Raw genomic sequence first — 27,643 nt, 5'->3', positions numbered from 1 at the left:
GGAGGGATTGGCAGAGAGGGGTGGCAGATACAGAACGGTTAGTAAGGTGGATGAGTCTGGCAGCAGCATTCATGATAGACTGGAGTGGGGATAGCCTGCGGTGAGGTAGGTCAGTGAGGAGGGAGTTTCAGTAGTCGAGGCGTGATATAATAAGGGAGTGAATGAGTTGCTTAGTGGTTTACGAGGTTAGGACGGTCGTATTTTGGAGATGTTGCGGAGGTGAAGTCTACATGAGTTTGTCAGCTATAAGACCTGGGGCTGAAAGGACAGATTGGAGCCAAGGATGACACCTAGTACCCTGGCATGAGGGGTGGGACTGATGATAGTGTTGTTGATCTTGATGGAGAAGTCAGGGGAGGGGGCGTGGGCTGGGGGAAATACTAGGAGCTCAGTTTTGGAAAGATTGAGTTTGAGGAAGTGGAGTGACATCCAGTGCAATATGTCACTTAGTAGGCCTGTGATATGAGCAGAGACTGAAGAGGTGAGGTGAGAGGTGGAGAGATAGATTTGTGTGTTGTCAGCGTAGAGATGGTAGTTGAAGCCATGGGAATTTATCAGTTGGACAAGGGAGGAGGTGTAGATGGAGAAGAGAAGGGGTCCGAGGAGAGAACCTTGAGGGACCCCAACAGAGAGAGGGAGTGAAGAGGAGGTGGCAGCGTTATAGGTAACACTGAAGTAGCGCTGTAATAGGTAGGCGTAGAACCAGGAGAGAGCGGAGTCTCTGATGCCAAAAAAGGGTAGTTTTTTGAGGAGGAGGGGTTGGTCAACTGTGTCAAAAGCCGCAGAGAGGTCGAAGAGTATGATCTTGAGTTGTTGTTCTTGCCAGAACTCGTTTGACATGAAGGCGCAAGTAGAGTTGAATCCCGTCAGTATTTGGTCTACTGTGACTGAGTTTTGGAAGTCTTTGACCCAAGATGCTGTTGACGAGAGTTCTAAAGGTTTAGAAAAGTGTAGATTTAATGGGGTGTAAATGTCTGATATTTTGAACTCTCGTTGTTGCATAAGGGTATCGATCAACGAGTTGCAAAATCTGACAGATTTATCAGGAACGAGGTTTTTCACATAGTTCAGGACTTGTACAAAGTATATAAAATGATGAGAAGGCAGGTTTAGTTTCATCATAATATGATGAAATGGCATAGGTGATCCAGAAGAAGCATCAGTTGCACAACATCTACTAGTTCATGGGTATTCCAGAAGGCATATGCTGCATACTGTTGCGAGGGAGGAAATGAAGGATGATTTTGAATTGGAACGTCGTGGGATACCCAGGGGGATACCCCTAGCTTGCATCTGACCTCTCTCCATGCTATGAGGGTGTCATGTATAAGCATATTATGTTTTAAGTGAGATGGAAGAGAGTTGACGTTACAGTACAATATTGCTGCTAGGCTGTATGGGTATACCATATCTGTTTCGATCTGATAATTGGAATATTTGGGCGACCGGGACAGCCAGTCTAAGCAGACTGTTAATAAACAGGAGAGATTGTATACTCTGACATTAGGCAAACCAGATCCCCCCTCACTCCTTGGGAGAAAGAGTTTATGTAATGCTATGCGAGGGTGGTGCCCCCTCCAGAGAAATTTAGATATAGCTTTGTTTAATTTTATTATATCTCCATGGAGGAGCAAGAGGGATGGTCTGCAGAGGATAGAGAAGTTTTGGAAAGCTGACCATTTTAAAAAGGTGGGATCTCCCAAGGACCGATAGTGGCAAGTCTTTCCACATCTCCATTTCCCCTATAATTTTGTCTATCGCTGGTGTGCAGTTAAGTTGATATAGTGATGAGGGGAGCTTTCCTATCTGGTTTTTTTTTTTGTAAGGGAATGTGACCTGGTATAGTTGTGGTGTGACCCCACACTCCCCCACTTTCATCTTTTCTAGCAAAGCATCTAAATCCAGGAAAACCAGGAAGAAGAAATAACTCAGGGATTTATTTAAACATAAGCAGCTCAACCTCACTGTTATAAGGCCATATGGGACAAGTGTGTAAGCAAAAAAAATCCATTTGCTTTTCATTTGTAACATTTACGATTTTTTTTTCTCCTCCTCTTCAATCCTTTGATACTTTTCCCACTGCCTAAAATGTAGAGTCTTTCAGATGTCTCTTATGGAACTGGTTATAGTCAACTGAGAGGTGCTTTTTATTTCCTGTTAAAATATTATGACAACATTCCCTTTTCTTCATCCTTCGTTTACATTTTGTCCTACCGATGTGTGGTTTATTCCATGGACGTATAAATTATATAAATTACTATTCAAAAAATATATCCCAAAAAAATCAATTAAAGGTGTAGTTGAGTAATATATGGATTTTTTAACTTTTAAGTTAGTTTAAGGATGGGATTTGCTGAAATAGTAGGTATGTTCAGCTTCTGATTTTAGCCATTTTGTTATAATAGGAGGAAATTTCAAAAAATCAGCTGGAGAGTAGAGCTTGGTAATATTTAGATTTTAGATTTTTTAATGTAAGGATGTCATATAGGGTACAATGAAAGTAAAAATGCAATGAATACATACGTTCTTCTATTGTGTGCCAATATCAACTGGATATATGTATAGGTTTTTAGAATTTTGGGAACAATGAAAAATGGACAAGGTCAGAACTAGAACCATTTATTGTTCCTTATATTACAACCTTTACAAATGATGGCGTTGAGATGTTCTACCCTTTATAGATTAATAGATGTATAAAGGGCTGTTCTGAGTATTTAAAAAACTGCTGATTTACTGGGATTTTCATGCACAACCACCTCTAGGGTTTACAGAGAATGGTCAAAAAAAGAGAAAATATCCAATTGTTGACAGTTGTGTGATCGAAAATGCCTTGTTGATGTCAGAGGTCAAGGTTAAAAGAGAATGGGCAGACTGGTGCGAGATGATAGAAAGGAAACAATAACTCAAATAACCACTCTTTACAACCAAGGCATGCAGAATACCATCTCTGAATGTACAACACATCGAACCTTGAAGCAGATGGGCTACAGCAGAAGACCACACCAGGTGCCACTCCTGTCAGCTAAGAAAAGAAAACAGAGGCCACAATTCGCACAGGATCACAAAAATTGGACAATAGAAGACTGGGAAAATGTTGTCTGGTCTGATGAGTCTCGATTTCCCTAAAGATGGTTGTGTGTGAAAATCCCAGTAGATCAGCAGTTTTTGAAATACTCAGACCAGCCCATCTGGCACCAACAACCATGCCATGTTTAAACTCACTTAAATCCTGTTTCTTCTCCATTCCAATAGTCAGTTTGAACGTCAGCAAGTCATCTTCACCACGTCTAGATGCCTAAATGCATTGAGTTTCAGCTATGTGATTGGCTGATTAGCAATTTGTATTACCAAGCAATTGAACAGGTGTACCTAATAAAGTGACTGCTGACTGTATATTTCAGGTACTTATATAGTGCCCTCAATTTATGCAGCACATTATGTACAATCTAAGGTCCCTAACTCACACTCATACATACACATACTAGGGCTAGTTTAGACAGGAGAAAATTAAACTACCAGCATGTCTTTGAAGTGTCGGAGGAATCAGGGAGAACAAGCAAACTCCAGGCAGGTGGTTCCACTTCCAGGCAGAAGTGCTGACCATTTGGGTGGGGGGGGGGGGAGAGGGGGGGGAGGGAGAGGGAGAGGGAGAGAGAGAGAGAGAGAGAGAGAGAGAGTCACTTAAATCCTGTTTCTTCCCCATTCCAATACTCTGTTTGGACGTCAGCAAGTCATCTTCACCATGTCTAGATGCCTAAATGCATTGAGTTTCTGCCATGTGATTGGCTGATTAGCAATTTGTGTTAGCAAGCAATTGAACAGGTGTATCTAATAAAGTAACATGCAAACTACAGTCAGGTGGTACCATGGCGGGGATTCAAACCAATGACCTTAGTACTGCCAGGCAGAAGTGCTGACCATTTAGGGGGGAGAGGTGGAGAGAGGGAGAGAGAGAGAAAAGACAGAGTGAGAAGGAAAGAGGAAGATAGAGAGGGAGGAGGAGAGAGAGGGAGGGAGAGGGAGGAAGAGAGAAAGAGGGAGGAAGAGAGAGAGAGAGGGAGGGAGAGAGAGGGGGAAGAGAGAGAGGGAGGAAAAGAGAGAGAGTGAAAGGGAGGAGGAGAGAGGGGGGAGAGAGAGGGAGGTGGAGAGAGAGAAAGAGGGGGAAGAGAGAGGGGGGAGAGAGAGAGAGTTCCATTCACACTTAAGCATTTTTCAGCTCAACTCTCAGAACTGCTCAACAAGGAAAAGCCTATTCATTTCAATGGCCCCTGTTATTATTATTTTATTATATTATTATTTCATTATTATTTATTTAATCTATTGTTTGTACTGAATGTTTTTTCTTCCAGTTGAAAGCTTTTTTTTAAATCTATTTTCTTTTATACACTTATTTTCCATTTTATCTATTGTACATTGACTATCGACCATTTTCTAGTGACTACCCTCTCTTTTTTTACCTTTATCGGAAAGCTCCTTAATAGACTATGTTTGTGTGTGTGTATATATATATATATTGTTTTTAAATGTATTTCTTTTTTTTTGTATTGTTTGTACTGAAAATGTTCTTTTTTCCTCCACTGGAAAGCTCTGGAAAGCTCTTATATACATTGACAGATTTTCTTTTCTTTTTTCTTTTATACACATATTTTCCTGTTTATCTATTGACCATTATCTATTGACTATTTTTCCTTCTATTGGAAAGCTCCTATACAGATTGATAGAATTTCTTTTTTGATATCTTTGTTCCACATTTCCTTTTTTTTACATAGATTTTCTTTTTCTTATCTATTGTTTGCTTTGACCATTTCCCCTTTTTTTCTCGTCCATTGGAAAGCTCCGTTCCTTTAATTGAGCAGTGAATTAGCTCACTTTGATCCCGAGCCGCTGTTTGCTTTGATTTGCCGAGCGAGCATATGGCAGGCACGGTGCGAGTCTGTGGGCGTCCAGTAGGTGTCAGCAGTCCACGCGAGAGGCGAGTGGCTGGCAGGGATCGTGTGCTCTCTGTCTCACCCTGCTCCTGTCCCGGAGGACTCCCAGCACACCATTGCACTGCCTTGCCTAGGCTGCAGACGGATGATGCCAGGCAGAGGAAAGAGCACTCAGGGCTAATGAGCTGTGTGTTTGGACTAGCTCCCCCCTCCGTCTGCACAGTCCACACCCCCAAGTGCTGCTCTTGCTCTTGTAGTGGTGACAGTGCTGGGGACGGTGACAGGCGGCTGGTGCCTCTAGGCGTGTGCTCTGAGCAGCATTCCTGACTACCTACCTCTTCTCTCCATCCCTCGTGCACACAGTCACCTCCCTTTTGTCTGAGTGTTGGGTGACCTTTGCAGTGCATGTGTGTAGTGCCCTGCCTGCCTGCCTAGCTGTCAGTGTGTGTGGAGGGGGTCATGGCTTGGATGGACGCTCCGGGGACTTGCTGCTTCTAAGAGGAGGACACCAACCTGGGACTACTGATCACAGCTGTCATAGAGCTCCCACCGGCCGGCACCGGCTCATTCACTTCTCCTCCTAGACAAGAAGAGCAACATGAGCACCAGCTGTAAGTACCCCACCGGCATGGCTAGCCTGGAGAGCCACTAGGTGACCATGGATCATTGCACTGTGATGGCTGGGATTGCTATTCATGTCTTCTTATTGTGTTACAATGCATCATAGCACACCATCAATTCTATAGAAAGTCTAACAATCATCAGGCATGATGTGCAAAGTGCAGGGACCCATAGCAAGCTGCTCTTCTCACTCCAGGTTATTTCTGGTTGTCGTGGTTTTGATGCACTTTGCACTCTTTAATTGACCTTTCGGGTTGTGTTGTTGGGTAACCCCCAAAGAGTTTTCCTTTGTTTCGTGTCTGCCTTCAAATATATGGTCATGGTGGTACCACAAGCTTGTCAGCGTATGGTGGGACGTGAGAGCGTATGTAGGGTCCTAATGGATTCAAAGGGACTGGCAATCTATAATGGTAGCTGTACATATCTAGGGTCCTTATAGATTCAAAGGTTGAGGGGCTGGTAGGATACCATTGGGATCAAATCTATAAAGGTAGCCATACATATCTAGGGTCTTAATGGGTTCAAGGGTTGAGGGACTGGTAGGACACCATTGGGATCAAATCTATAAGCGTAGCCATATATATCTAGGGTCCAATAAATTCAAAGGTTGAGGGGCTGGCAGGACACCTTTTAGATCAAATTTATAAGGGTAGCCATGCATATCTAGGGTCCTAATGAATTCAAGGGTTGAGGAGCTGGTAGGATACCATTTAGATCAAATCTATAAGGGGAGCCATACATATCTAGGGTCCTAATGGATTCAAGGGTTAAGGGGCTGGTAGGATACCATTGAGATCAAATCTATAAGGGTAGCCATACATATCTAGGGTCCTAATAGATTCAAAGGTTGATGGACTGGCAGGATACCATTTGGATCAAATTTATAAGGGTAGCCACATATATCTAGGGTCCTAATAGTTTCAAAGGTTGATGGACTGGCAGGATACCATTTGGATCAAATCTATAAGGGTAGCCATACATATCCAGGGTCCTAATAGATTCAAAGGTTGAGGCTGGTACAATACCATTTAGATCAAATCTACTAAAGTAGCCATCATTTACGAAAACTATGTAATATGAGGACAAACCTACACAATCCAATCAGTTTCTGTCCTACTGCGCATGCCCTACATTACATCATTGTTGGAAAGTCTATAGCAGAGTGCATAATGTGGTTGTATAGTGTATGACCAGCTTAGGAGTCACTACAATCACAAGTTTAGAAACCTATGTAATATGAGCGATGACCTACCTAAAGTACCCAATCAAGTTGTATCCGATCAGGCAGGATCTTGCACTACATAGTTGTTGGTAGATCTAAAGGAGATTGTACAATCAGATTGTATAGTGTATGGCCAGCGTAAGACTAATCTTTTTAAATGAATTGGTCATAACACTTCATCACATCATGAGAAATAGTAGATAAGCCAAAAAATTGGACAGAATTCCAAAGCTGTAACATACAGAGAATGTTTCATCTCTATATCTGGAAGGAGACCCGGGGGAACTCAGCAGATGACCTGGGGCACATACCCTGTGTGCCAGGGTGTAGCTGGAAATAACAACTCCCAAATGATAGAACACAGTATGGTTATCTACTTGTCCGTCCTTGGGTTCCAAAAGGAATAGATCTATGGGGTTGGCTTGAAGGTAACTTGATGGTTCCTTGATCTGGAAAGAGACCCAAGAACTCAATAGATGACCTGGGGCATGTGCCCTGGGTGCCAGGGTCTAGCTGAAAATAATGACTCCCTAGCAGTGGAACACAGTATGGTAATCATTTGTCTGTTCTTGGGTTCCTTATGGGATATATGGGGTTTGCTTGATGGTAACTTGATGGTTGGATGGAGCTCCTAAGAACAGGTCTTTTAATGGTTCAAGTTTCACATTTGTCAGACGTGTAGAACAAATATGAGCTCCACAAGAATATCTCCATAAGCTGTAGGCTTTCCTTATCCAGTCTGTAGAAACCTGCCTGCTTTGTGAAGGTGAATTTATGGAACAATAGCATTCCGCCTGTCTTGATTAGGTGTTATCCAAGGACAGAAGCCATGTACTAAAGCTTTGTATTAGGAATGGCCACCAATCTATCACACCATACAAAGGCATTCCTTTACAGGCGTGTTTTTACTTTCACAATTTTTCCTCATTGACTTGCATTGTGTTGTAGATTTGGTCTGACAACTTCACACCTTTTTTTCCTGTTACTAGTGTTCTTTAATTGGGTTTTACGTCTGCCTGCAAAGATAGGCTTAGTGTTCTAAACTGTAGGACTTTTGTACCGATCCAGGTGTAGTCCTTCTGGATCAATGGTTTAACAGTGGACCAACACATTTTGCTGGGCAAATAGAATAATGGGATGACGGTATTTTCTTATTCCCCGAGATGGCTTATATGGACATCTACCTCCAAGGTTGTGAGCCAAGAGATGTAAAGGAAGGCTAATAAGAGGAGACAGAACTTGATGGGTGCTCAAAGCATTGATGTCATGAATCTAAAAATAAATATGCAAACGTGAAAAGTAGTGATCTGTAGAATGATTTTTTTCCAAGCACAATCACGGTTGCTATATGGATTTAGTGTGCATCTAGCCTCGAATCTTGTACGTTCGTATAGGTTCATGCAGTAGAATATGACCTTTGATTCATTTCTGGTGAAGATAGGAGAGTTGTAATGTACATGTACACATTGTGAAAACCTTGGGCTTGACACTAGAAATATTTATTATTAGAACACCTTCAGTCTAAAAAGAAATACCTATATTTATATAATCATGGTTATATTTTGATTAGTGTCCTAGTCATTTCAGTATTGTGTAATATAATAATAATAATCTTCTTACACCAGGCAGTGTCTGTTTTGTCACGGTCTCTAGTCAGACAGGTTAGATGCCCAATTAAGTCTAACCCTAAAGCAAATGCATTGCTACAAGCAGAGCCATTTCATGTCATTGGAATGCTGAGGACAGGTCAATGTCACCACCTACACTGCTACCATGTTTTATTGATTTTTCATGAGGCCAAACACAGAACAAAGTTTAAAGTTGAATCAGACATAGCATGTAGAAAGGTTTAATGTTTCAAAGATTGTTTTTCTTTTTCTGCTTGTTTAGATATACTCATTAAAACAGTAATAAACCCAAATACGGAAATATAGTATATTGCAGCTTACCAATCCTTAAAGCAGACCTAAACTCTGCAATACTTGTCTCCCTTGAACGGTGTGACTTCCCTCACTGGAACTGCTGTCTTCTACTTTGCTTCTTGTGAGTTACAGGCTGCAGCTGTTCTAGTTGGCCAATGAAGGATGATGTCACTTCTGCACATGCGGAGGAGTACAGTTGTTCAGGCCCACTGCCTGAATGTATTGTACACTGAGCTGCGCATGCGCACTCAGTATATATTCTAAAGAAGACTGTGATCAGACAGATAGGTTTCTTTTATTGCAGTAGAGACAAGAGCCCGTCTTCTTGCAGGTTTTAAAAGTGGAACTTAAGTTCTTCTTTAACTGTGGTGGTTCCATTAGTTATCTTTTTTGGCTTTTTTTCTTTATTTGAACCTGATGATGTGGCCAGTAACATACTTTCTGTCTTAGGGTGGCTGGGATGAGGAGCAATGGAGACACCCTTGGACAGCAGCATAGACCAGACTAACAAATTAAAGCCGAACACCAGCTAACACTTCTTTGACACATATACAGCAACATTTATTTTTCCTTTTGGGATAAACGTTTTACCTAAATGAATAGAAGATGAACCCCTTGTCATTGTTAAATGGTTTGTCTCAACCCTCAATCTTATACTTACCTGCTTTATGCAAGAATATTACAGAGAGCAGCCTGAACCTCCTCTTGCAATGGAGGCACTCATGTGGGCTTGATCTTGAACCAGGTGGTGTGCATCTATTGACACACACGCACACACACAGTGTGGCTTGGCCCTGTCCATCCCCCACCCACTCCTTCCCCACAGGATTTGATTGACAGCAGCAGGAGCCAATGGCTTCCTGAGTCCCTATTGGGTACAGCGCAGGATTGAGATTAGGCTCAGGTAAGTATTTGGGAGGGGGGTTGGGGGGATGCTGAGCATGTGAAAGTTTTTTTAGCTTGATTCAGAGAATGCATTATGGTCAAAAACCTTAAGCCATTACAACCACTTTAAATTACTGTGCTTTTGGAGGATGGGAGCAGGAGATATCAGCCTACCTTAGGTACAGTGGTAACGATCACCCAGAATGCAACTTTCCCCCCAGCAGGCTTGGCCAGGACCATGGAGGTGGCTACAGACACACAAACAATCCCTGATCCCACTGTTAATGGTAGTATTGTGAGAAGGTATGTGGTCATCTAAAATACATCGGGTAAAATAAGTATTAAACACATCACCTTTTTTTCTAGGAAAATATATTTCTAAAGGTGCTATTGGCATGAAATTTTTGGTGTCTTGGCTTTTTGCACCTCCCTTTCTTCATGTGTTCAATACTTTTTCCCTCTGTTCCATTTTATTACACATAAGGTCATTTTTTTGTATGTATGGGGTCCATTGTTGCTGAAGGGATCTATTGTTGCTGGCTACAGGGGATCTATTTTACTGCTTTTCTTGTTATCATAAACAAATTCCATAAAAATTACTTGGCACCACAAAATGATACTTGGGTCTATATTCTCTAAAAGGAGTGGTACTGGGAGGTGGGTAGGGTGTGGAACCAAGGAACAGTGCTTGGAGGTGGGTAGGGGATGGAACCAAGGAACAGTACTTGGAGATTGGTAGGGGGTGGAAACACGGGGTGACTCAGAAGGGGGGAGTTCCTGCACCTATTCTCTGAGAAAAAAAGGCCTGGTGTTGACCAATAGGAATGTGTCCTGGTTGGGGGCTTAGCAATAAGCTCCATCAAGGCTTGAAAATGTCAGAGCAGTCTGGCATTTGTCCATGACTGGAAGGTTTGAGGGGCTACTGTAATTGCCTACATTTAACTGAATCGTGCACTGTAAAGCAAGGACCCCTCATTACATCAGGGCCCCCACCCCCTCTTAAACTGCAATATGATGGATGTACAACAATGCACCTGTGCGGAAAAAGTTAGAACATATACTTACCTTTGCCCCAAGTTCTGAAGCCTGTGATGATAAGGAAAGGGTGATATCATGATCATTGGAGGGATGAGAATCCCAAATCTAACAAGAAGATGCTCCTATACTGTGCCGGAGCTTAATTTTGAGAGATTTGGATCACTCAGTATTCCCTGAGATCTTGCTGAAGGATCATTACATCACTCCGTGCAGTGCAAAGTTAAAGTGTTACTAAACCCACAACAGGGGTTCTGCATCCTCCTAGAGTCAGGGGCGTATTTAATACAAGGCAAACAAGGCGTTTGCCTAGGGTGGCATTTTTCAGGGGGGGCGGAAGTGACACAGGACACAGGAGAGTGATCTGAGTGCTGGGACTGGGAGCGGCCGGCGCTCAGCTCTGCTCATTGTGTTTGCAATGGGGAGGCAAACCGAAGCAGGGTCCATCGGCAGGGGCAACGGAGCTGACACCGCGCCAGCTACACTGATTCGCAGCTCTGTCCCCGGCTGGCTACCAGCAGAGCGCACCGAAGCCACCTCCCTCTCCTCTGCTGCCTACATGCACACAGGAGGAGGAGGGGGAAGGAGGAGAGACATTGCTGTGTAAGTCTGTACTGATCTGAGGTCTGTACCAATTTTCTTATATTGTTCCTGGGCAGAGGAGGGGGACAGAGTGACCAGGAAGGGGGGGCAAGTTAAAAAAAATGAGTGATTGGGGGGTTAAGAGGATATGTGCTGGGGGGGGGAGCACTTTGGGAGGGGAGAGGATCTATGCTAGAAGTTGATTTTGGATTTGAAATCTGACCTCACACAAGAGCACAAGCAGTCTCCCCTCCCAAAGTGCCCCCCTCCAGCACATATTTGACCCCCCACCTCTCTACTAGCACTAGTTGAGGGGGATCTGTACTGAGAGAGGGGGGTCTATAATGATGAAGAAGGGTCCGTACTTAGTGGGAGGGGGGTCTTTACTGACAGAGGGGGGGGATCTATACTCAGAGGGGAATGAGGTCTGTTCTCAGGAAGGGGGGGGTCTGTACTGCGGTACTGAGGGGGGACTATACCTGGTGGTGAGGAGGGTCTATACTTGGTGGAGAGGGTGTCTGTACTGAGGGGGTCTACACTTGGTGGAAAGCATGGGCGTATTTACCGCGAGGTGACATTTTTCAGGGGGGGGGGAGGGGGGGCATTACCGCTGGGGCGGCAGCGGTCGATTTTTGTGTTGCCTAGGGCAGCACAAAACCTAAATACACCACTGCCTAGCGCAATATGAAAACTCCCCCTAAAAGCTTTAACCAGTGCTTGGCTGGACACTGATAGAAGTCACAAGACTGCTCTAACTGCTGATGAGAAAAGGTATTTAGCAGTTTATATTTACTACAATAATTGCGATTCCATGTTCTGTGTACTGTGGGAGACCAGATATAGTGAATGCAAGGTCCTGGGTTTAGTAACACTTTAAGGGTAATGTAACTTTTAACTTTCTTTCCCCACAGGTGAGATTTTGTACATGAATCATACAATGTAAAGCAATAACATAAAATAGTGCAGCGCTGAGATAGTGACAATAAGACAAAAAATTGTCCACTAAAAGTCTTGTTCATAAGAACGTATCCAGTGTCAGATGTGAATTCAGAATTGGTGATCCGTGTGGAAATGGCTGGAAAACGCACTCACCAGAAGTAAGACACATAAACGCAGTGTGCATTAAAAGCTCATGGGTCATCAATCCAGAGGGAAGTAAAGCTGGTCCGGTTACAGGAATGGTGGGTCCCTCCTCCGTAAATGCAGCAACAGATCTTCCTTCTCTCGATTAGAAGTAGAATTCCAAGATCCAGGTTCTGCAAGCAAAAGCTCCTCAAGGGAGTTGAGGAGCTTTTGCTTGCAGAACCTGGATCTTGGAATTCTACTTCTAATCGAGAGAAGGAAGATCTGTTGCTGCATTTACGGAGGAGGGACCCACCATTCCTGTAACCGGACCAGCTTTACTTCCCTCTGGATTGATGACCCATGAGCTTTTAATGCACACTGCGTTTATGTGTCTTACTTCTGGTGAGTGCGTTTTCCAGCCATTTCCACACGGATCACCAATTCTGAATTCACATCTGACACTGGATACGTTCTTATGAACAAGACTTTTAGTGGACAATTTTTTGTCTTATTGTCACTATCTCAGCGCTGCACTATTTTATGTTATTGCTTGTAAGTTTTATTGGTTGCTTAGAGTGCTCAGCCGCTATCAGGAATAGCGCTCACTGCTGTTGTTTTCTTATACAATGTAAAGCGCTGAGCAAACTGTCGGTGCTATATAAGTCCTGCATAATAATACAGTGATTAATACAGGGGTGGAGACCCTAATGTAATGAGTGGACAGTGCATGGTTCATCTTTACACCTTTAGCAGTTTGAAATTTAAATAAGTCTCATTGTTCTCCAAAATGACTTAATGCTTGATGTAGTTAGACTGAGTTAGCAACCGTGAACAAACTCTGTTATTTCTGTTTGACAAGTACAAAAAAATACCTGTTGATTCTGCCAGAAATCCAGAGCAGTTCTGTCTTAAGCAATGCCACCAGGAAGTGTCAGGACTACAGAACATTTCCTCCTATGATTTAGAGAAGTAGAGTGGGAGAGGTGTCCTAAACACTTACTGTCTTAGGGTGACAACACTGCTTCTCCAGGTACAGTCAAGGTCAAAATAATGGGAAAGGCCTGAAAAAAACAAAAAACAAATTCAGTCATCACATCTAGGGACCAGTTAGCTGCAATACATCTCATTATTGTTTTGAGATTTACATAGTTATATAGTTAGTCTGGCTGAAAAAAGTCCATCCAGCTCAACCAAAAAAAAAGGTTATAATCCTATACCCACAATTGATCCAAAGGAAGGCAAAAAAACCACAGCAAAGCATGATCCAATTTGCTCCTGCAGGGGAAAAAAATCCTTCCTGATCCCCCAAGAGGCAATCTGTTATTCCCTGGATCACCGTTACCTATAAATGTTAGTATCCAGTTATATTCTGTGTATCTAGGAAAGAATCAAGGCCTTTTTTAAAGCAATCCACTGAGCTGGCCAGAAAAAAACTCTTGAGGGAATCTATTCCACATTTTCACAGCTCTTACTGTGAAGAAACCTTTCCGTGTTTGGAGATTAAATCTCTTTTCCTCCAGACGTAAAGAGTGCCCCCTTGTCCTCCGTGATGACCTCAGGGTGAATAACTCTACACCGAGTTCACTATATGAACCACTGATGTATTTATACATGTTGATCATATCCCCCCTTAATCTCCTCTTCTCAAGAGAGAATAAATTCAGTTCCTCTAATCTTTCCTCATAGCTGAGCTCCTCCATGCCTCTTATCAGTTTAGTTGCCCTTCTCTGTACTTTCTCCAGTTCCCCTATGTTATTTTTGTGAATTGGTGCCCAAAACTGAACTGCACATTCCAGATGAGGTCTTACTAATGATTTGTACAGGGGTAATATGATATATCTCTCTCTGGAGTCTATACCTCTTTTAATACAACAGAGGATTTTGCTCGCTTTAGAAACCGCAGCTTGGCATTGCATGCCATTATTAATCTTGTGATCTACCAGAACTCCCAGATCCTTCTCCACCATTGATCCCCCCAGTTGTACTCCCCCTAGTATGTATGATGCACTTTTAACACAATTTACAGTACTTTCCAAACTCATTGTATCGCTACTACTCATTTTTTGAAAACAGCATAGTATAAGATGAAATCTCCCTTTTATTCATACAAATTTTGTGGCAGATGTTTTTTATTGAACACTGCTTTATATAAATTTAGGATATAGAGTATGTTTTCCTGTTCTTTAGAAATCTGTCATAAGGAAAATGGAGGGTATACAGGGGTATTACTGTGTTTTTCTTCTTAAAATGCTAGTTGCCTGGCTGACATGAATATAATAAATAGTCCATAGACCTTTCAAAATCTAGGCTAGTTTAGGTGACAGAGCTAAAGATGATTCCCCTGGTTCCCCAATTTCCAGTACACTGCCTTATCTTTACCATTTCTGATCTAATGTTATTGTAACTAGTGATTCAGAAGGTATTACAGCCAATTCACACTATTGGTTGGTGGTAACAAATGCACTACAACGTGCAGCACTCCACACTATATGCATTGGTGTGATGTAGTGACATACATTCTGAAGGATTGTAGGGGTAACACTCTGTTAACATCCCTGGCCATGGTCTGCTTCAGAGTACAGTGGCTTTCCCAGAAGGGATCAGTCAGGTATTAGGGAAGGCCTACAGAGGAAGGTCTTCTGACCTAGGAAGGTCAAACCCTGAGGGAGGCCCTGACATTGTCCCTACACCTTTGATTACCAACGTCACTCATTGATATTAAAAGATAACTGTATAATTAGATCCAAAAAATAAATATGTTCCCTCCCGATTCTCTTTTTTTGAGTAAAATACGTACCTTTGGATACAGAAACTGCTGTACACTTCCCTGAAAGTCAGCGATATAGTTTTCATTGAAAGGTGAATGCTGAGATGACCTCTTCAGATTGGTGCATTCACCCTATTTCCCCATAGATTGTAATTCAAATCTGCCTCAGTTTTAGTTTACAGTTTAGAGAGATCAGTTGGATAAGTGGGACAAGGTTAGAACCTTTGTCAGGATTTACTGTTAAATGCTTGTCATCAAATTCATCCCAGGCCCTGCAAAACTGTCACCCCATCCACAATATGCCCACGTTCCAGGTGGCCCTGCCCAGATCATACTCACTTTTTTGGCATCCCTACATCAGTATGCAGGAACCACCCACCTGTGGTCACTGTCCTCTTAGTTAATACCTTTTGTCCACTCAGTTAAAACAGTTTTTTCTGTTATAGTGCATGATGAAGAGCTCAAATAAGAGTAATGCTGAGATCTTGGAACGCAGCATCATTTGGACAGAGCACATACTGTAGATCAGTGTTTCCTAATCGGGTTTCCGCAGAAGTGTTGTTCACAATGCTCGCTCACAGTACTGATATTGTGGTGGAGGTATATCTGCCCAATGCTGTTTTCACTATGCAATGACAGTGTGCATTGATACCAGGTTAGGTTTGTTGGTTCGCTTGGCCAAGTTACTGAAATTAAGGGTTGCTTAAGCTAGTGAGACAATGTCAAGGCTAGAGGGGGTCGTATCTGACCCAGTAGTATACCGCTGCCAAGGTGCCCAGGTGGAGTAAAAGAGATGGAGTAAAAGTGGCCTCTTGTACCCCTGCCTGTGGCTAACCACTCCTTGGCCTCCATAATCTCAGTTACCTTCTTGATCCAGTCCCCATGATTAGGAACACAGGAGCTCTTCAAAAAGTTGCATTAGGCAAATGAGAGAGAGCGCTACATTTATAGCGTGTGAATGAAATAGTGGGGACATGGAGCATGAAGTGTGACGGTGAAAGGGGGAGGTCTACTTCCAGAATCTTAGCTATGCCGTCACGTATATCTTCCCAAAAGGATCCAATCCTGAGACACTGGTGTTTTCTTTTTTTTTTAAGCCAGTGTGCATGGAGCCTAATTCTGCCTCAGTCTATCTAAGAAAAAAGAAAGGCTGGATATATACTTTAAGTTTTGTTGCAGTTGTTAGAAAGAGACTCGGAAGGTGATAACAAGTCGAAAACCCTTTAGGATCATGTGTCTAACTTCTGCAGACATGCATGCTTGAGAACAAGGATAGGATGGAAGGATTTGCTTTGCTTCTAACAGAAGGCAGGAGGAAAGATTGTACAAAGTGAGAAAAGGGGAGACAAGCTCCTATGACAGTCACTTCTTGTATGTCACTGCATTATATAGTGCCAACTAAATCTATAGATAGATATATAATAGCATTAAGATTTTGGCTCTTAAAAAGGACAGAGCCTGTTTCCTTGTGGTTAGTTTTAAAAAGTAAAGTTTTCATATTTCCACTGGTATATTTCCTTTTCTTTTGCAAGAAGTGGAATTTTCTTTTGTGACCTGTTGTTTATAGTATTAAAACATGTGGCTATCATACCTTATGTGCTGAATTTGCAAAATACTAAATGAAAATGTCACAAGATAGCATCCCTTCTGGTGAAATCCTTAATCAGCTTATTTTTTACACAAGCTTGCCTTGCTTTAATGTTTTTATATAATTTCTAAAACTAGTTTATGACCCGTTGCATGTCTACTTTGATTTAATTAGAAATGCGTTATGAAGGACAGTGTGTTTAATTGTGTCTTTCATTGCACTAAATTCCTGGGTGGTGACAGCACAAAATGAATTACAGGGTTGTACAGTATTGTCCCAGATTCAGCAGTGTATTTTGGCGTTCACAGTGATGTGTTATTGTCTTATGAATATCTGGATGACATAATTCTTTTCACCATCATCTAAAAGAGGACAGTCTATTCCTTCTAATTATAAATGTATATTATATTATATTTTTGTGTGTTGTGATATAACAATTGCTACAGGTTAGTAGATATGTCCTGATTCTGTATTGTTAATGCATCCACTTTAAAGCTGAACTCCAAGCATGCAAGAAAAGTAACACTTTTATCAGCTGTTTTAACACAGTTATTATCTAAAAATATAAGTTTAAATACCATATTTGGATTGGTAATTTTGGCTTGTTTTGTGCATCAGCTGCTTTTGAAGAATAGTGCAGTGGAGGAGTGTACAGACGGTTGCTACCATATCACTACCTACTGGCTGTGTGACAACTCCCAGCATACATTGCCCCAGTGCCATGTTGAGAGGCATGCAGGAATATCCTGCTTCTAACTAGTAAACTGCCTTTTATTTCCTCCATCAGCTCATCCCCCACAGCCATTACCTTTTGTATCACTCAACCCTTCCTCCTAGATTGTAAGCTCTAACGAGCAGGGCCCTCTGTTTCCTCTTGTACCAAATTGTATTGTAACTGTAATGTTGACCTTCATTCTGTAAAGCGATGCGCAAACTGTTGGCGCTATATAAATCCTGTATAATAATAGTAAAAAGTGGGATCATGTAGGTGGTGATTGGCTTCAGCCCATGCATCCTTTGTTATCATTGGGAAGCCACTCACAAGCACAGGATTGGGGTGTTTTTTCCTGTAAGTAATTAAAGGGGTTATTCAGGGACAAGACATACATCAAAATTGATCACCCAATTTGAGTACCTGCAGCAAAGGATGGTTACGCCGAACAAAGGTACTGTGATATCTCAGAAAATTGGCTGCTTATGCATATCACACTCTACATTCCCACTCAATGTATGCTGGTAACTGGTTTTTGTTGCATCCAGACTCCAATTTTAAGATTGCACATCAGTTAAATCGAAATTAAACCCTCCTATCCTTTTCAGCCAAGGAAGCTGCCATCTTAGCCTCTGTTTGATCTGCAACTGCCATGAAAAATATTGACATCTGCTGGAAAGTTCTGCCTACTAGCAATTTTTTTATTTGACTTCAGTTCCGATTTAGGTCATCCCATGTTTCTATTTTAATGATTACTGAGATCATTGTTCTTTGGCACACTCTGCCCCATTTTCCACTACAAAGTTCTCAAGTTTATGACAGTTTGAAATGGAATGAGATGTTGTTCGTATTGTTAAATAACAAATATCTTTTATTAAGCCTCCTCAGTCTTAGCTACATCAGTACCACATGGTAATGCATCCCTGTAAACAAGTATTTTTAGTCTCAGACTATTAACTTTTGGTCACATCGGATAACCATATGGAGGACAGTCCCTCAGTAAGAGGAACTCTGCTACCAAAAATAATAACAAAGCCAGTTGGCAGAAGTGGAAAGCAGGTGTAGTATACAATCAGAAAGTGTGAGTAAATAGTAACAGGGCCGGAAGTGGCAAATTAGCAGAGGTCCACTGTATGCAGAGCACATATGGACAGACGTATTAAACTTTAAGAGTGGTGGATATGAGATAATGATACAGAACTGGTAAAATTGAGACCTTTATCTCTGTGAAAGGCTTTTTTTTCAGGCTCCATGCACACTGGGCGTTTTAATAACGCTGGTAATGTTAGGTGTGTAAAGTCACGTTAAAAACGTGAGTTTTTCCAGCGTTTTTTTTTACCAAAAAAAGTTTTTTTGGTCAAAAAAATGTCCAAAAATGCAGGTTTGCTGTGATTTACCGCATTTTACCGTGTTTTTTCAGTGTTAGTGCATTTTTACAGCTAAAAAGCTCCTCTAGAAACCCTCTAGTTCTGGGGGCTTTTTCCAGCCAAAAAACGTCTCTGCCAAAAAACGTTGATTACAGTCTATGTATGCATGGACACATAGGATAACATGCTGGGGGGTCTACTGGCTGTAGAAAAAAACGTCAACAGCCAAGAACAGCTGTAAAAACGTCCAGTGTGCATGAGGATTCAACTAAAAGTTGTCTAGGGACATGTTTTTTTTTAATCACTTTTACTAATAGATGTGTATTTGGAAGACACACATCTGAGATTATTCTGTGCCCCACCTTGTGAGTATTGTTAAAGAACAGAGATGGGTAGCTAAGTCTCCTCATTCACTTTACCTGTATATTTTGTAGCTGTGAAGTCTGGTTGCTTAACATGTATTTTGATATACAAATGATTCAAAATTAATTGGAATACTCAGCATAACCAACAGAAGCTTACAACGAAACCTAAAAAATAAACAGGACCAGCGAGAACTGCAAAAAAACGCGTCCTTACTGTCTGGTTAGAATAATTTCCTCCATTTAAAGTAATATGTTGTACTTGGTTTAGTGCGACATGAATTATTGATTAAATATTTGGCAAATGATCTCTAAAAAGTCTAAAAATTACAAAGGAAATTTTACGGAGTTACTTTCACATTTGCTAAAATATGGTTAAAATGAATGCAGAAATTGTCCAGAGCAGATTTATACATAAGCAAACAGATAGACATAATATTTCTTTGGAAAGGCAAAAATTGGCATTCTAACCTTTTTATCTAGGTCCTGAGTACCTATTAATTGGACAATATATTGAACATTCTTATTGACTGTTCCTATCCACTTAAGGACCAGGCTTTTTCTGGCACTTTTTGTTCACATGTAGCAATCAGGTCTTTTTTTTGCAAGAACATTACTTAAAACCCCCAAACATTGTATATTTTTTTAAAGCAGAGGCCCTAAAAAATAAATTGGTGGGTTTTGCAATTTTTTATGTTACACTGTATTTGCTTCATGATTTTTCAAATGCAATTTTTGAGGAAATAATACACTTTGAATTTTAATGCCCCACAAAAATAACTCAATTTTCTTTTAAAATATAAAAGATGATGCTATGCTGAGTAAGTAGATACCAAACATGTCACGCTTTAAAATTTAAAACGGCGATAAATTATGTCAATTTTACTATCCATAGGTGACACTTTAAAAGCCTTTACAGGTTACCACTTTAGATTTACAGAGAAGATCTGGTGCTAGAATTGCTGCCCATGATCTGATATTTGCAGTGATACCTCACATGTGTGGGATGGTTGCTCTTTGCATGTGTGCAGTACCGGCGTGTGCATTCACCTTTGCACGCGAGCACGAGGGAATAGGGGCACTTTAATTTTTTTTTTTTTAATGATTAATTTACAAATTTTTTAATTTTTACACTGTTACTTTAATTTTTTTTTATCACTTTCATTGCTGTCACAAGGAATGTAAACATCCTTGTGACAGCAAAAGGTACGTGACAGGTACTCTTTATGGAGGGATCTGGGGTCTATAACCTACTCACTATATACACAAACCCCAAATGCTGCCCCCATTTTTCCCACTGCATTCTATGTATTACAGAAAAAAGATATAATTCCAACAATAATAGTAAGACCCCCTTCAGTTGATCTAATTCAGCGGTCTCCAAACTTTCTAAGCAAAGAGCCAGTTTACCATATTTTAGGCTTTGGGGGAGGGGAAAGGAGGCAGACTGTGGCCAGTGGGAGTAGAAATAGACCCCATCATCAGTGGGCATAAACAGTTCCTCATCTTTTAATGGGAGAAAGAAGGTAAATTGGCAGTCCATTTAAAATGAATGGGTCGCCCTTATTGGGTAGCAGGTCAACATGCATGCAGTAGCACAGAGAAACTGAATGTTCTGGGAACAGAATGTAAAGTAAGTAAGCTAGAATGGATTATTTGACCATTTTTAGTAAGGCTAAATTCACACTGAGCTGAGAGTTTTTCAGGCTTTTTTTCAAGCCTTTTTTTTCAGGCATTTTTGAGCATTTTTTGAGCAGATTTATAGGCGTTTTTTATTTAGGTTTTTTTTTTGCTGTGGCCAATAGAAATGGAAATAGCTGCTGTTTGAACGAAAAATGCCTGAAAAAACGCTTGAAAAACGCTCATTCCCACTGTTCAGGCATTTTCCATTCAAGTCTATAAGAGCAAAATGCTCTGGTCTGCCTGAAAAGTAGTGCAAGTACTTTTTTTGAGTGACAGCATTTTGCTACAGGCGACAGAATGCTCAAGTGTGAACAGGGGCCATTGGAAATAATGGGATCTTACTTGATGAGCGTTTCTGAGCCTCAAGCTTTGTGCTGAAAAAAGTTCAAGCATGGACAGTGTCTAAATCTATTAAAGGATGATTTCAAAATTGTGACCTATTTCTTTTTATTTTATAAATTAGAGTCTGTTAATATGATTACTGTCTAGCTGTTGTTATTTTTGGTCTTATTTGCTTTATTTTTCCCCAAAAGATGAACAGAGATAGTCCAATATACAGCACTCATGCTAAATGTGAATGTCCTTGTTGCGTATCCTTGATTAGCTGTCCTTGCAGAAAGAGTGTTAGTGGACACACAATGAGCAGTCAATAGAACAGAGGGTTATACGTCGGCTAAGTGAGTGTTGTGTATCTGTATATATGTGTGTGTTTTTTTTAAGCTCCAACATCGTGTCAGCTATGGTAGCCACTTAGCATTTATGGCCAATGAGAACATATGTCATAGCTACAAATGGATATTGTGACTTCCTTTTACACCCAGAACAGCTGCCAACTGATTTGGGTGGTGCTGTCAAAGACCTGCAGGTTAATCTGCCCTTGAGTGAAACCTGTTATGTAAGAGCTCATTATGGTATTTGGCTTTGTATATTTAATAACATAATTCATGTTTGTGACATATTTATTATTTAAAGTTCTTCTCTGGCCATGCTGTTTTATCCCATTGGCAGCTTTTCTTTCCATATCTTGTTCACCTAAAACCTGTATTAAGGGAAATTTCAAGACCACCATTGGCCTCCTGAAATTAAGCGTCTGAAACCGACCACTGTATGCAATTGCCATTATTGCTCTTTGTACTGCTTTACAACAGCAGCCCAATAATGTTCAAAAAACTATTTTGTGTTTCATGTATTATTAATAATATTCAGGATTTATATAGCACCAACAATTTGTGCAGCACTTTACAATATAAATGGTGACAGTAGAGTTACCTATCACAACGCTCCTTCAGCGTTACCTATAGCACTACCACCTCCCCCCCACTCCCCCTCTCTGTTGGGGTCCCTCAAGGCTCTGTCCTTGGGCCCCTTCTCTTCTCCATCTACACCTCCTCCCTTGGCCAACTGATACACTCCCACGGCTTCAACTATCACCTCTATGCTGACGACACACAAATCTATCTCTCGACCCCTCGCCTTACCCCTTCAGTCTCCGCCCGAATCACCAGCCTACTGAACGACATATCAGATTGGATATCGCTCCAAACTGAAACTCTCCAAAACCGAGCTCCTAGTCTTCTCCCCAGCCCGCGCACCCCCCCCCCCCCCACTGACTTCTCCATCACGTCCAACCATGCCACCATCAAGCCCACCCTGCAAGCCAGAGTACTAGGTGTCATACTAGACTCCAATCTATCCTTCCAGCCCCAAGTCCAATCGCTAACAAACTCATGCAGACTCCACCTCCGCAACATCGCCAAAATACGCCCATTCCTAACCCCTGAAACTACTAAGCAGCTCATCCACTCCATCATATCACGACTCGATTACTGCAACTCCCTCCTCACTGGCCTGCCTCACCACATGCTATCCCCACTTCAGTTGATCCTAAATACAGCGGCCAGACTCATCCACCTTACCAACCACTCCGTTTCTGCCACCCCCTCTGCGAATCCCTCCACTGGCTTCCGATTGCCCAGTGGATCAAATTCAAACTGTTAACACTGACGTACAAAGCTGTCCATAACTCTGCCCCAAACTACATCACCGACCTAATATCCAAACACCACCCAAAACGCACTCTCCGCTCATCACAAGACCTCCTTCTCTCTAGTTCCTTGATCTCCTCCTCCCGCCTCCAGGACTTCTCCAGGGCATCACCCATCCTCTGGAACTCCCTACCCCAATCCATCAGACTATCACCCACTCTCCTCTCCTTTAGGCGCACCCTAAAAACCCACCTCTTCAGGGAAGCCTACCTCACCCTCTGCTAACTGCCGATCTCCTCCACTCTTCCTACCACTCCATCCCCCACAGCTTTTCCTCCCATACCACTATCCCCTCCCTCCTAGATTGTAAGCTCCAAGGAGCAGGGCCCTCGAACCCCTCGTGTTTCGCACTGTATTGTTATTGTACTGTCTCATGTATTGTCCCCCATTGTAATGTACAGCGCTGAGCGAACTGTTGGCGTTATATAAATACTGTTTTATAATAGTAATAATAATAATAATAATAATGCAGAACAAGAGGGTTAGGAGGGTCCTGCTCATTAGAGCTTAAAATGTAATAAGGTGGGGCAAGTGGTACAAAAGGTAATAACTGTAAGGGATGAAATGATGGAAGAATTAAAAGTTCTGTTTTTAGCTGGAGACGAATTAGGCCTACCTGAAGAGATACGTTTTCAGGAATGCCCTAAAAGTAGACAGAGTGGGGGAGAGTGGGACAGATTGAGGTATAGGGTTCCAGAGGATGGGAGAGGCTTTGGAGATGTCCTGGAGATAAGCATGGGAGGAGGAGACAAAGTAGCTTGAGAGCTGGAGAGGGGAAGTCAGTTTAGGTGATATTTTAAGACAAGATTGGTGATGAAGCTTGCGGCAGAGTTGTCAGTAGATTTCTATGTTGTTAGTATTGGGGCGACAAACTAGGGTAGTTTGTGGACAGTGCTTGGTGGGCATAGTTGTCCAAACACAGACAGTACAGAGACCCAATACCAGCAGTAACAATGCTGGCTTTAAAGCCCAAGTCCACATTTATCTGTGTCTGCCGATGTCCATTTCTTAATGCATGTTTTACCGTCCATTGTACATCGTTGACAAGCATTTTCATTAAGCATTGTGATGCATTTAAGATTACAAATACATGTTTTCATACATCATGCAATTTTAATTTGGCCAGTGAGGACTGATTTCCTGCAGTGACATCAATGTTCTGTGCCTTGAAAGAATCTACTTTCAGGGCTGATAGCACATGCAAACGCATTAAATCGCACTATATGTGCACATGAAAATGCACAGAAAAACATGCATGCTTAATTATTTCAATATGTGCATAGAAGGGAATGTCCTCATGTTGTCCTATGACACATCTTTTGTTTTGTGTTCTATGCAAAGGTGTGCACAGGGTTTAAATGTATTTATTTTCTATGCCTTTTAGCAGATTACACGCAACATCTAATTACCAGATTCAACAGATTAGTCACTAAAGACAAGCTTGTATTCCTTTTGTATTGTAGATAATGAGATCATGCAATAAACTATTGTTTCTATGAAATAGATCCCACCACCTATCTGAAGGTTCAGAGAACCAGTCTATGTTCACACTTAGAAGGCAGATTTCATGCTTATGACTACCACCTGCTTCTTTTATACTAAGAATCTTACTTATACTACTTATTAAAAATAAAATAGAAAGCCATAAACAATAATGTCAAATTCTGCAGTCAATGAAATGTCCTTTCCTCCATGGCTGTATGTAGGCATAGTAAAAGAATGGTCTCCTTTTCTTATGGAAAAAAAGAATTGTACGGTTGTTCTTAGAGGTATTTTTTAGCTCTTCAGCTTGCAGAACGATCCCTGCTACAGATCCTGGAATTGCCACAAGGCTGTTATCGCTATAGATAGTTAATATGCTTGCATCCCTAGCAGAAGGCATATCATGTATAGCCAGCCTAGGAGAGGCTTGACAGTGGAAATGTAAAAAAGGAATAAATATACCCATAGTGATACAGTACATTCAGGTATCATATGCTCAATTACCTAAAGATGAACTCCAGGCGGATATAAAAATACCATTTATAACAGTTGGGTATTCCTTTAAAGCTGAACTCCGGACACTATAAAAATAATATCAGTTAATGCAGTTTTGTAGACATTAAAAATCATTAAAGCTGAACTCCAGGATCACCAAATGTCTAAATACAAGAGTCATGTGTTTCCTTATTTGAATCTTGATGTGGTTTATGTACCGTATTTATTGGAGATCTGTGCAGTAATTCAGTGTAAACTTTGCATCTGTGCAGGAACTACAGACCAGTCACTGCTGCTCTCTCTCCTTGTGCAAGGTGATTGGTCTTGTATCTGCCCATCCTGTAGTTTTCTGCAGGCAGCCTGTAGTGGGTGGAGTCTTCTGGGCCCCTCCCACAGCTCTGCTCTATGTATAGAACAGTGATGACATCGGCAATAAATATACAAGGTAATATCTGGGCTTGCAAAGGTATTGGTGCACACAAAGTGGATTTATATCCTTTGTGGCTATTGTGGAGTGTATAGCATTAAAAATCAACTGTATTTAGAATACAGGGATAGGGGAAATTTAAATTGTATTATCTAACTATAAGGGTAGTTGCACATGGTACCAGGAGCGGACTGACAACTCATGGGGCCCCTGGGCAATAGGGGATCATGGGGCCCCTTTGTCCTTGCCCAAACTCAAAAAAGCCTATGAAAAAGGTACCAGGGGCATCTCATGGGGCCCCCTACTGACCCTGGGCCCTCGGGCAGTGCCCGAGTTTCCAAATGGTCAGTCCGCCCCTGCACGGTACTGATGTATGAACAGAAAAACTGTCAGGATGGGCTGTATAGCTCATGCACATATTTGTAAATATTTTTACACACGTATAAAAATTCTTTTAGCTTTTTTGTAATCAAAAGAGTGTGGCGTATGTGTGTATATGCATGTATTTGCATGTATATGCTGTACGCAGGTAAACATACTGACCAACAATGCTGATTTTTGTATTTTTTTTTAATGCCTAAAAAAATGGTGTTTTTAGGTGCCTGTGTGCAAGTGCTTTCAGCTATATTTAGGCATGTAGCTATAACTGCTGCACCTCTGAAAAACAATTGAACAACAAAATGAACTTGCCTGATTATCATTAAATGGCCTTAACAATTTGGACCTATATGTGGGAATCACAAACTAAAGAATTTCACCAAGAGCTGTGCGCTTATCTGTTGGTGCCCAAAACCCACTAGGCCCTAAAATAACTTTCATTGAAACTTTGTAGAATAAAATATGATTGGAAACATTGTTAAGAAAACGTTTTGAGACTCATACAGGTATATCCAGGTAGTAACAAAAATAGGGGGGAGAGAGGGCACTCAAACTAATCTCCATAAAGGGGGATGTCCATATCTACCAACTCCTTATTATCCAAACTAACAGTCCTTGTATTTCCCCCCTCAAAAACCAAACTGTTTCCTGCATATCCTGATAATTGCACAGAAAATTGTGAATACCCCAACTCAGCCTTTCTTAACCTTACACAACACAGAGGAACATTTGGAATAACTTTCTGATCTCAGGGAACCCCTACTAAAAATTACTATATCTACAACTCATGGTATAGTAGTATGATGGTGAATGGGAAGAACGCTCCTTACACTTGTGATCATTGGGAAGAATTCACCACTTACAGATAGCAAAAAGGATAAATGGTATCCATGGGAACTTATCTGAATGGGAGAAATTTCCAATTTCTCAAGGAACCTCTAACAACCTCTGGAGGAACCCTAAGGTTACATGGAACCCTGGTTGAGAAAGCCTGCCCTACCCCACCAAATCAACTCTACAAGTACTATCAGCTTGGCTATAATGGAGTAAGTAGATATGGACATCCCACTATCTGGAGATTAGTTTGAGTGCCTCCTCCTCACTATTTTTTACTACCTGCATATACCTGTAGGATTCTAAAAATGTGTTTTGCCAGTTTCTGCCATTATGTTTTATTTTACAAAGTTTGAATACAAGTTGTATTTTAGGGCTTAGTGAATTTTATATGCAAAGAGACAGGCAAGCAACGCTCCACAAAATTTTTCACCTCTGAGACACAATCTGTGGTGGATCACCTTTCAGAGGCATTTGACAGGCAGTGAGGAGGCAATATATCACCACTTCTTTTAACCTTGTGAATGATGTATCACCCATTCACTTGAATGAACCATGTTTGGTGGCAGTATTGCGCTCCAAAAGCAACAGGGGGCATATTTTTGCCGCAGTTGTGGCATGTGTACATCCCTGTCCGGCTGCCTTTGCAACTTAAGGGGGTGTTGGTTCGAAGGCAGTAAAAAGTGTCTCAAACACCTGTTTTTACCACCCCCAACTGCAAGTGTAAACAAGGCCTTACAGAGAAAGTGGTATCTGCTTCCTGATAGTGCTGACTGTCAGTGGTGTATGCATGACAGAAGTGGCTAGAAAAAAAATTAAGGCATCACCATTGGATCCAGCTGGATAATGGCATTCCTTCAGGAGGGCAAGAGGCAGGGGTTTCATGTTTGAGGTGCAGCTAGCATGCTTTGTAGTCACAATGTGAGCTAGTAAGTGTTCCTTCTGACAGGTAGTTCTTAATAGGGATTCTCCATTATTCACTTATCTCTAATGCTATGCATATAACAGGTATATAATCTACAACACCAAAAAAGCCCTGTCCTAGAGATACTGAAATTCACATAACCCCCTTCCTTCATTTCCCCAGAGAGAGCTAATTATTCTGGTTGTCGTATTTGCAGAGGGACTCATCTACATATTAAGTGGAGAAGGACTCATCTACATATGGGGAATTTAGGCAGATGTAGTTTTACATATTTGTAGCATGGGTAACATTATGTTGGTTAATTCCTGAGTTCTTCTT

General features: G+C 41.4%; 1 protein-coding gene across 8 annotated transcripts in view; it reads left to right on the top strand.

Moving 5' to 3' along the window:
- Positions 1–4,941: 4,941 nt before the first annotated feature.
- Positions 4,942–27,643, top strand: part of ABLIM3 (actin binding LIM protein family member 3) — a 312,972-nt gene continuing 290,270 nt past the window's right edge. For 4 of the 8 annotated variants that reach the window (XM_089659455.1, XM_089659458.1, XM_089659457.1 and 1 more), the window contains exon 1: positions 4,945–5,539. In XM_089659455.1, the coding sequence (XP_089515581.1) occupies positions 5,527–5,539 (13 nt within the window). In that variant the 5' untranslated portion in view covers positions 4,945–5,526. Of the gene's footprint in view, positions 5,540–27,643 lie in introns of all 8 variants that reach the window. The other 4 variants (XM_089659461.1, XM_089659459.1, XM_089659460.1 and 1 more) reach the window with 3 other exon arrangements.

The sequence above is a fragment of the Staurois parvus genome, unplaced genomic scaffold, assembly GCF_062004578.1.
Source record: "Staurois parvus isolate SC_StPar_1 unplaced genomic scaffold, SC_StPar_1.0 ptg001158l, whole genome shotgun sequence".
Classification (NCBI taxonomy): Eukaryota; Metazoa; Chordata; class Amphibia; order Anura; family Ranidae; genus Staurois; species Staurois parvus.
The sequence above is the reverse complement of the archived record's forward strand: the minus strand, read 5'-3'. Positions and strand labels throughout refer to the sequence as shown.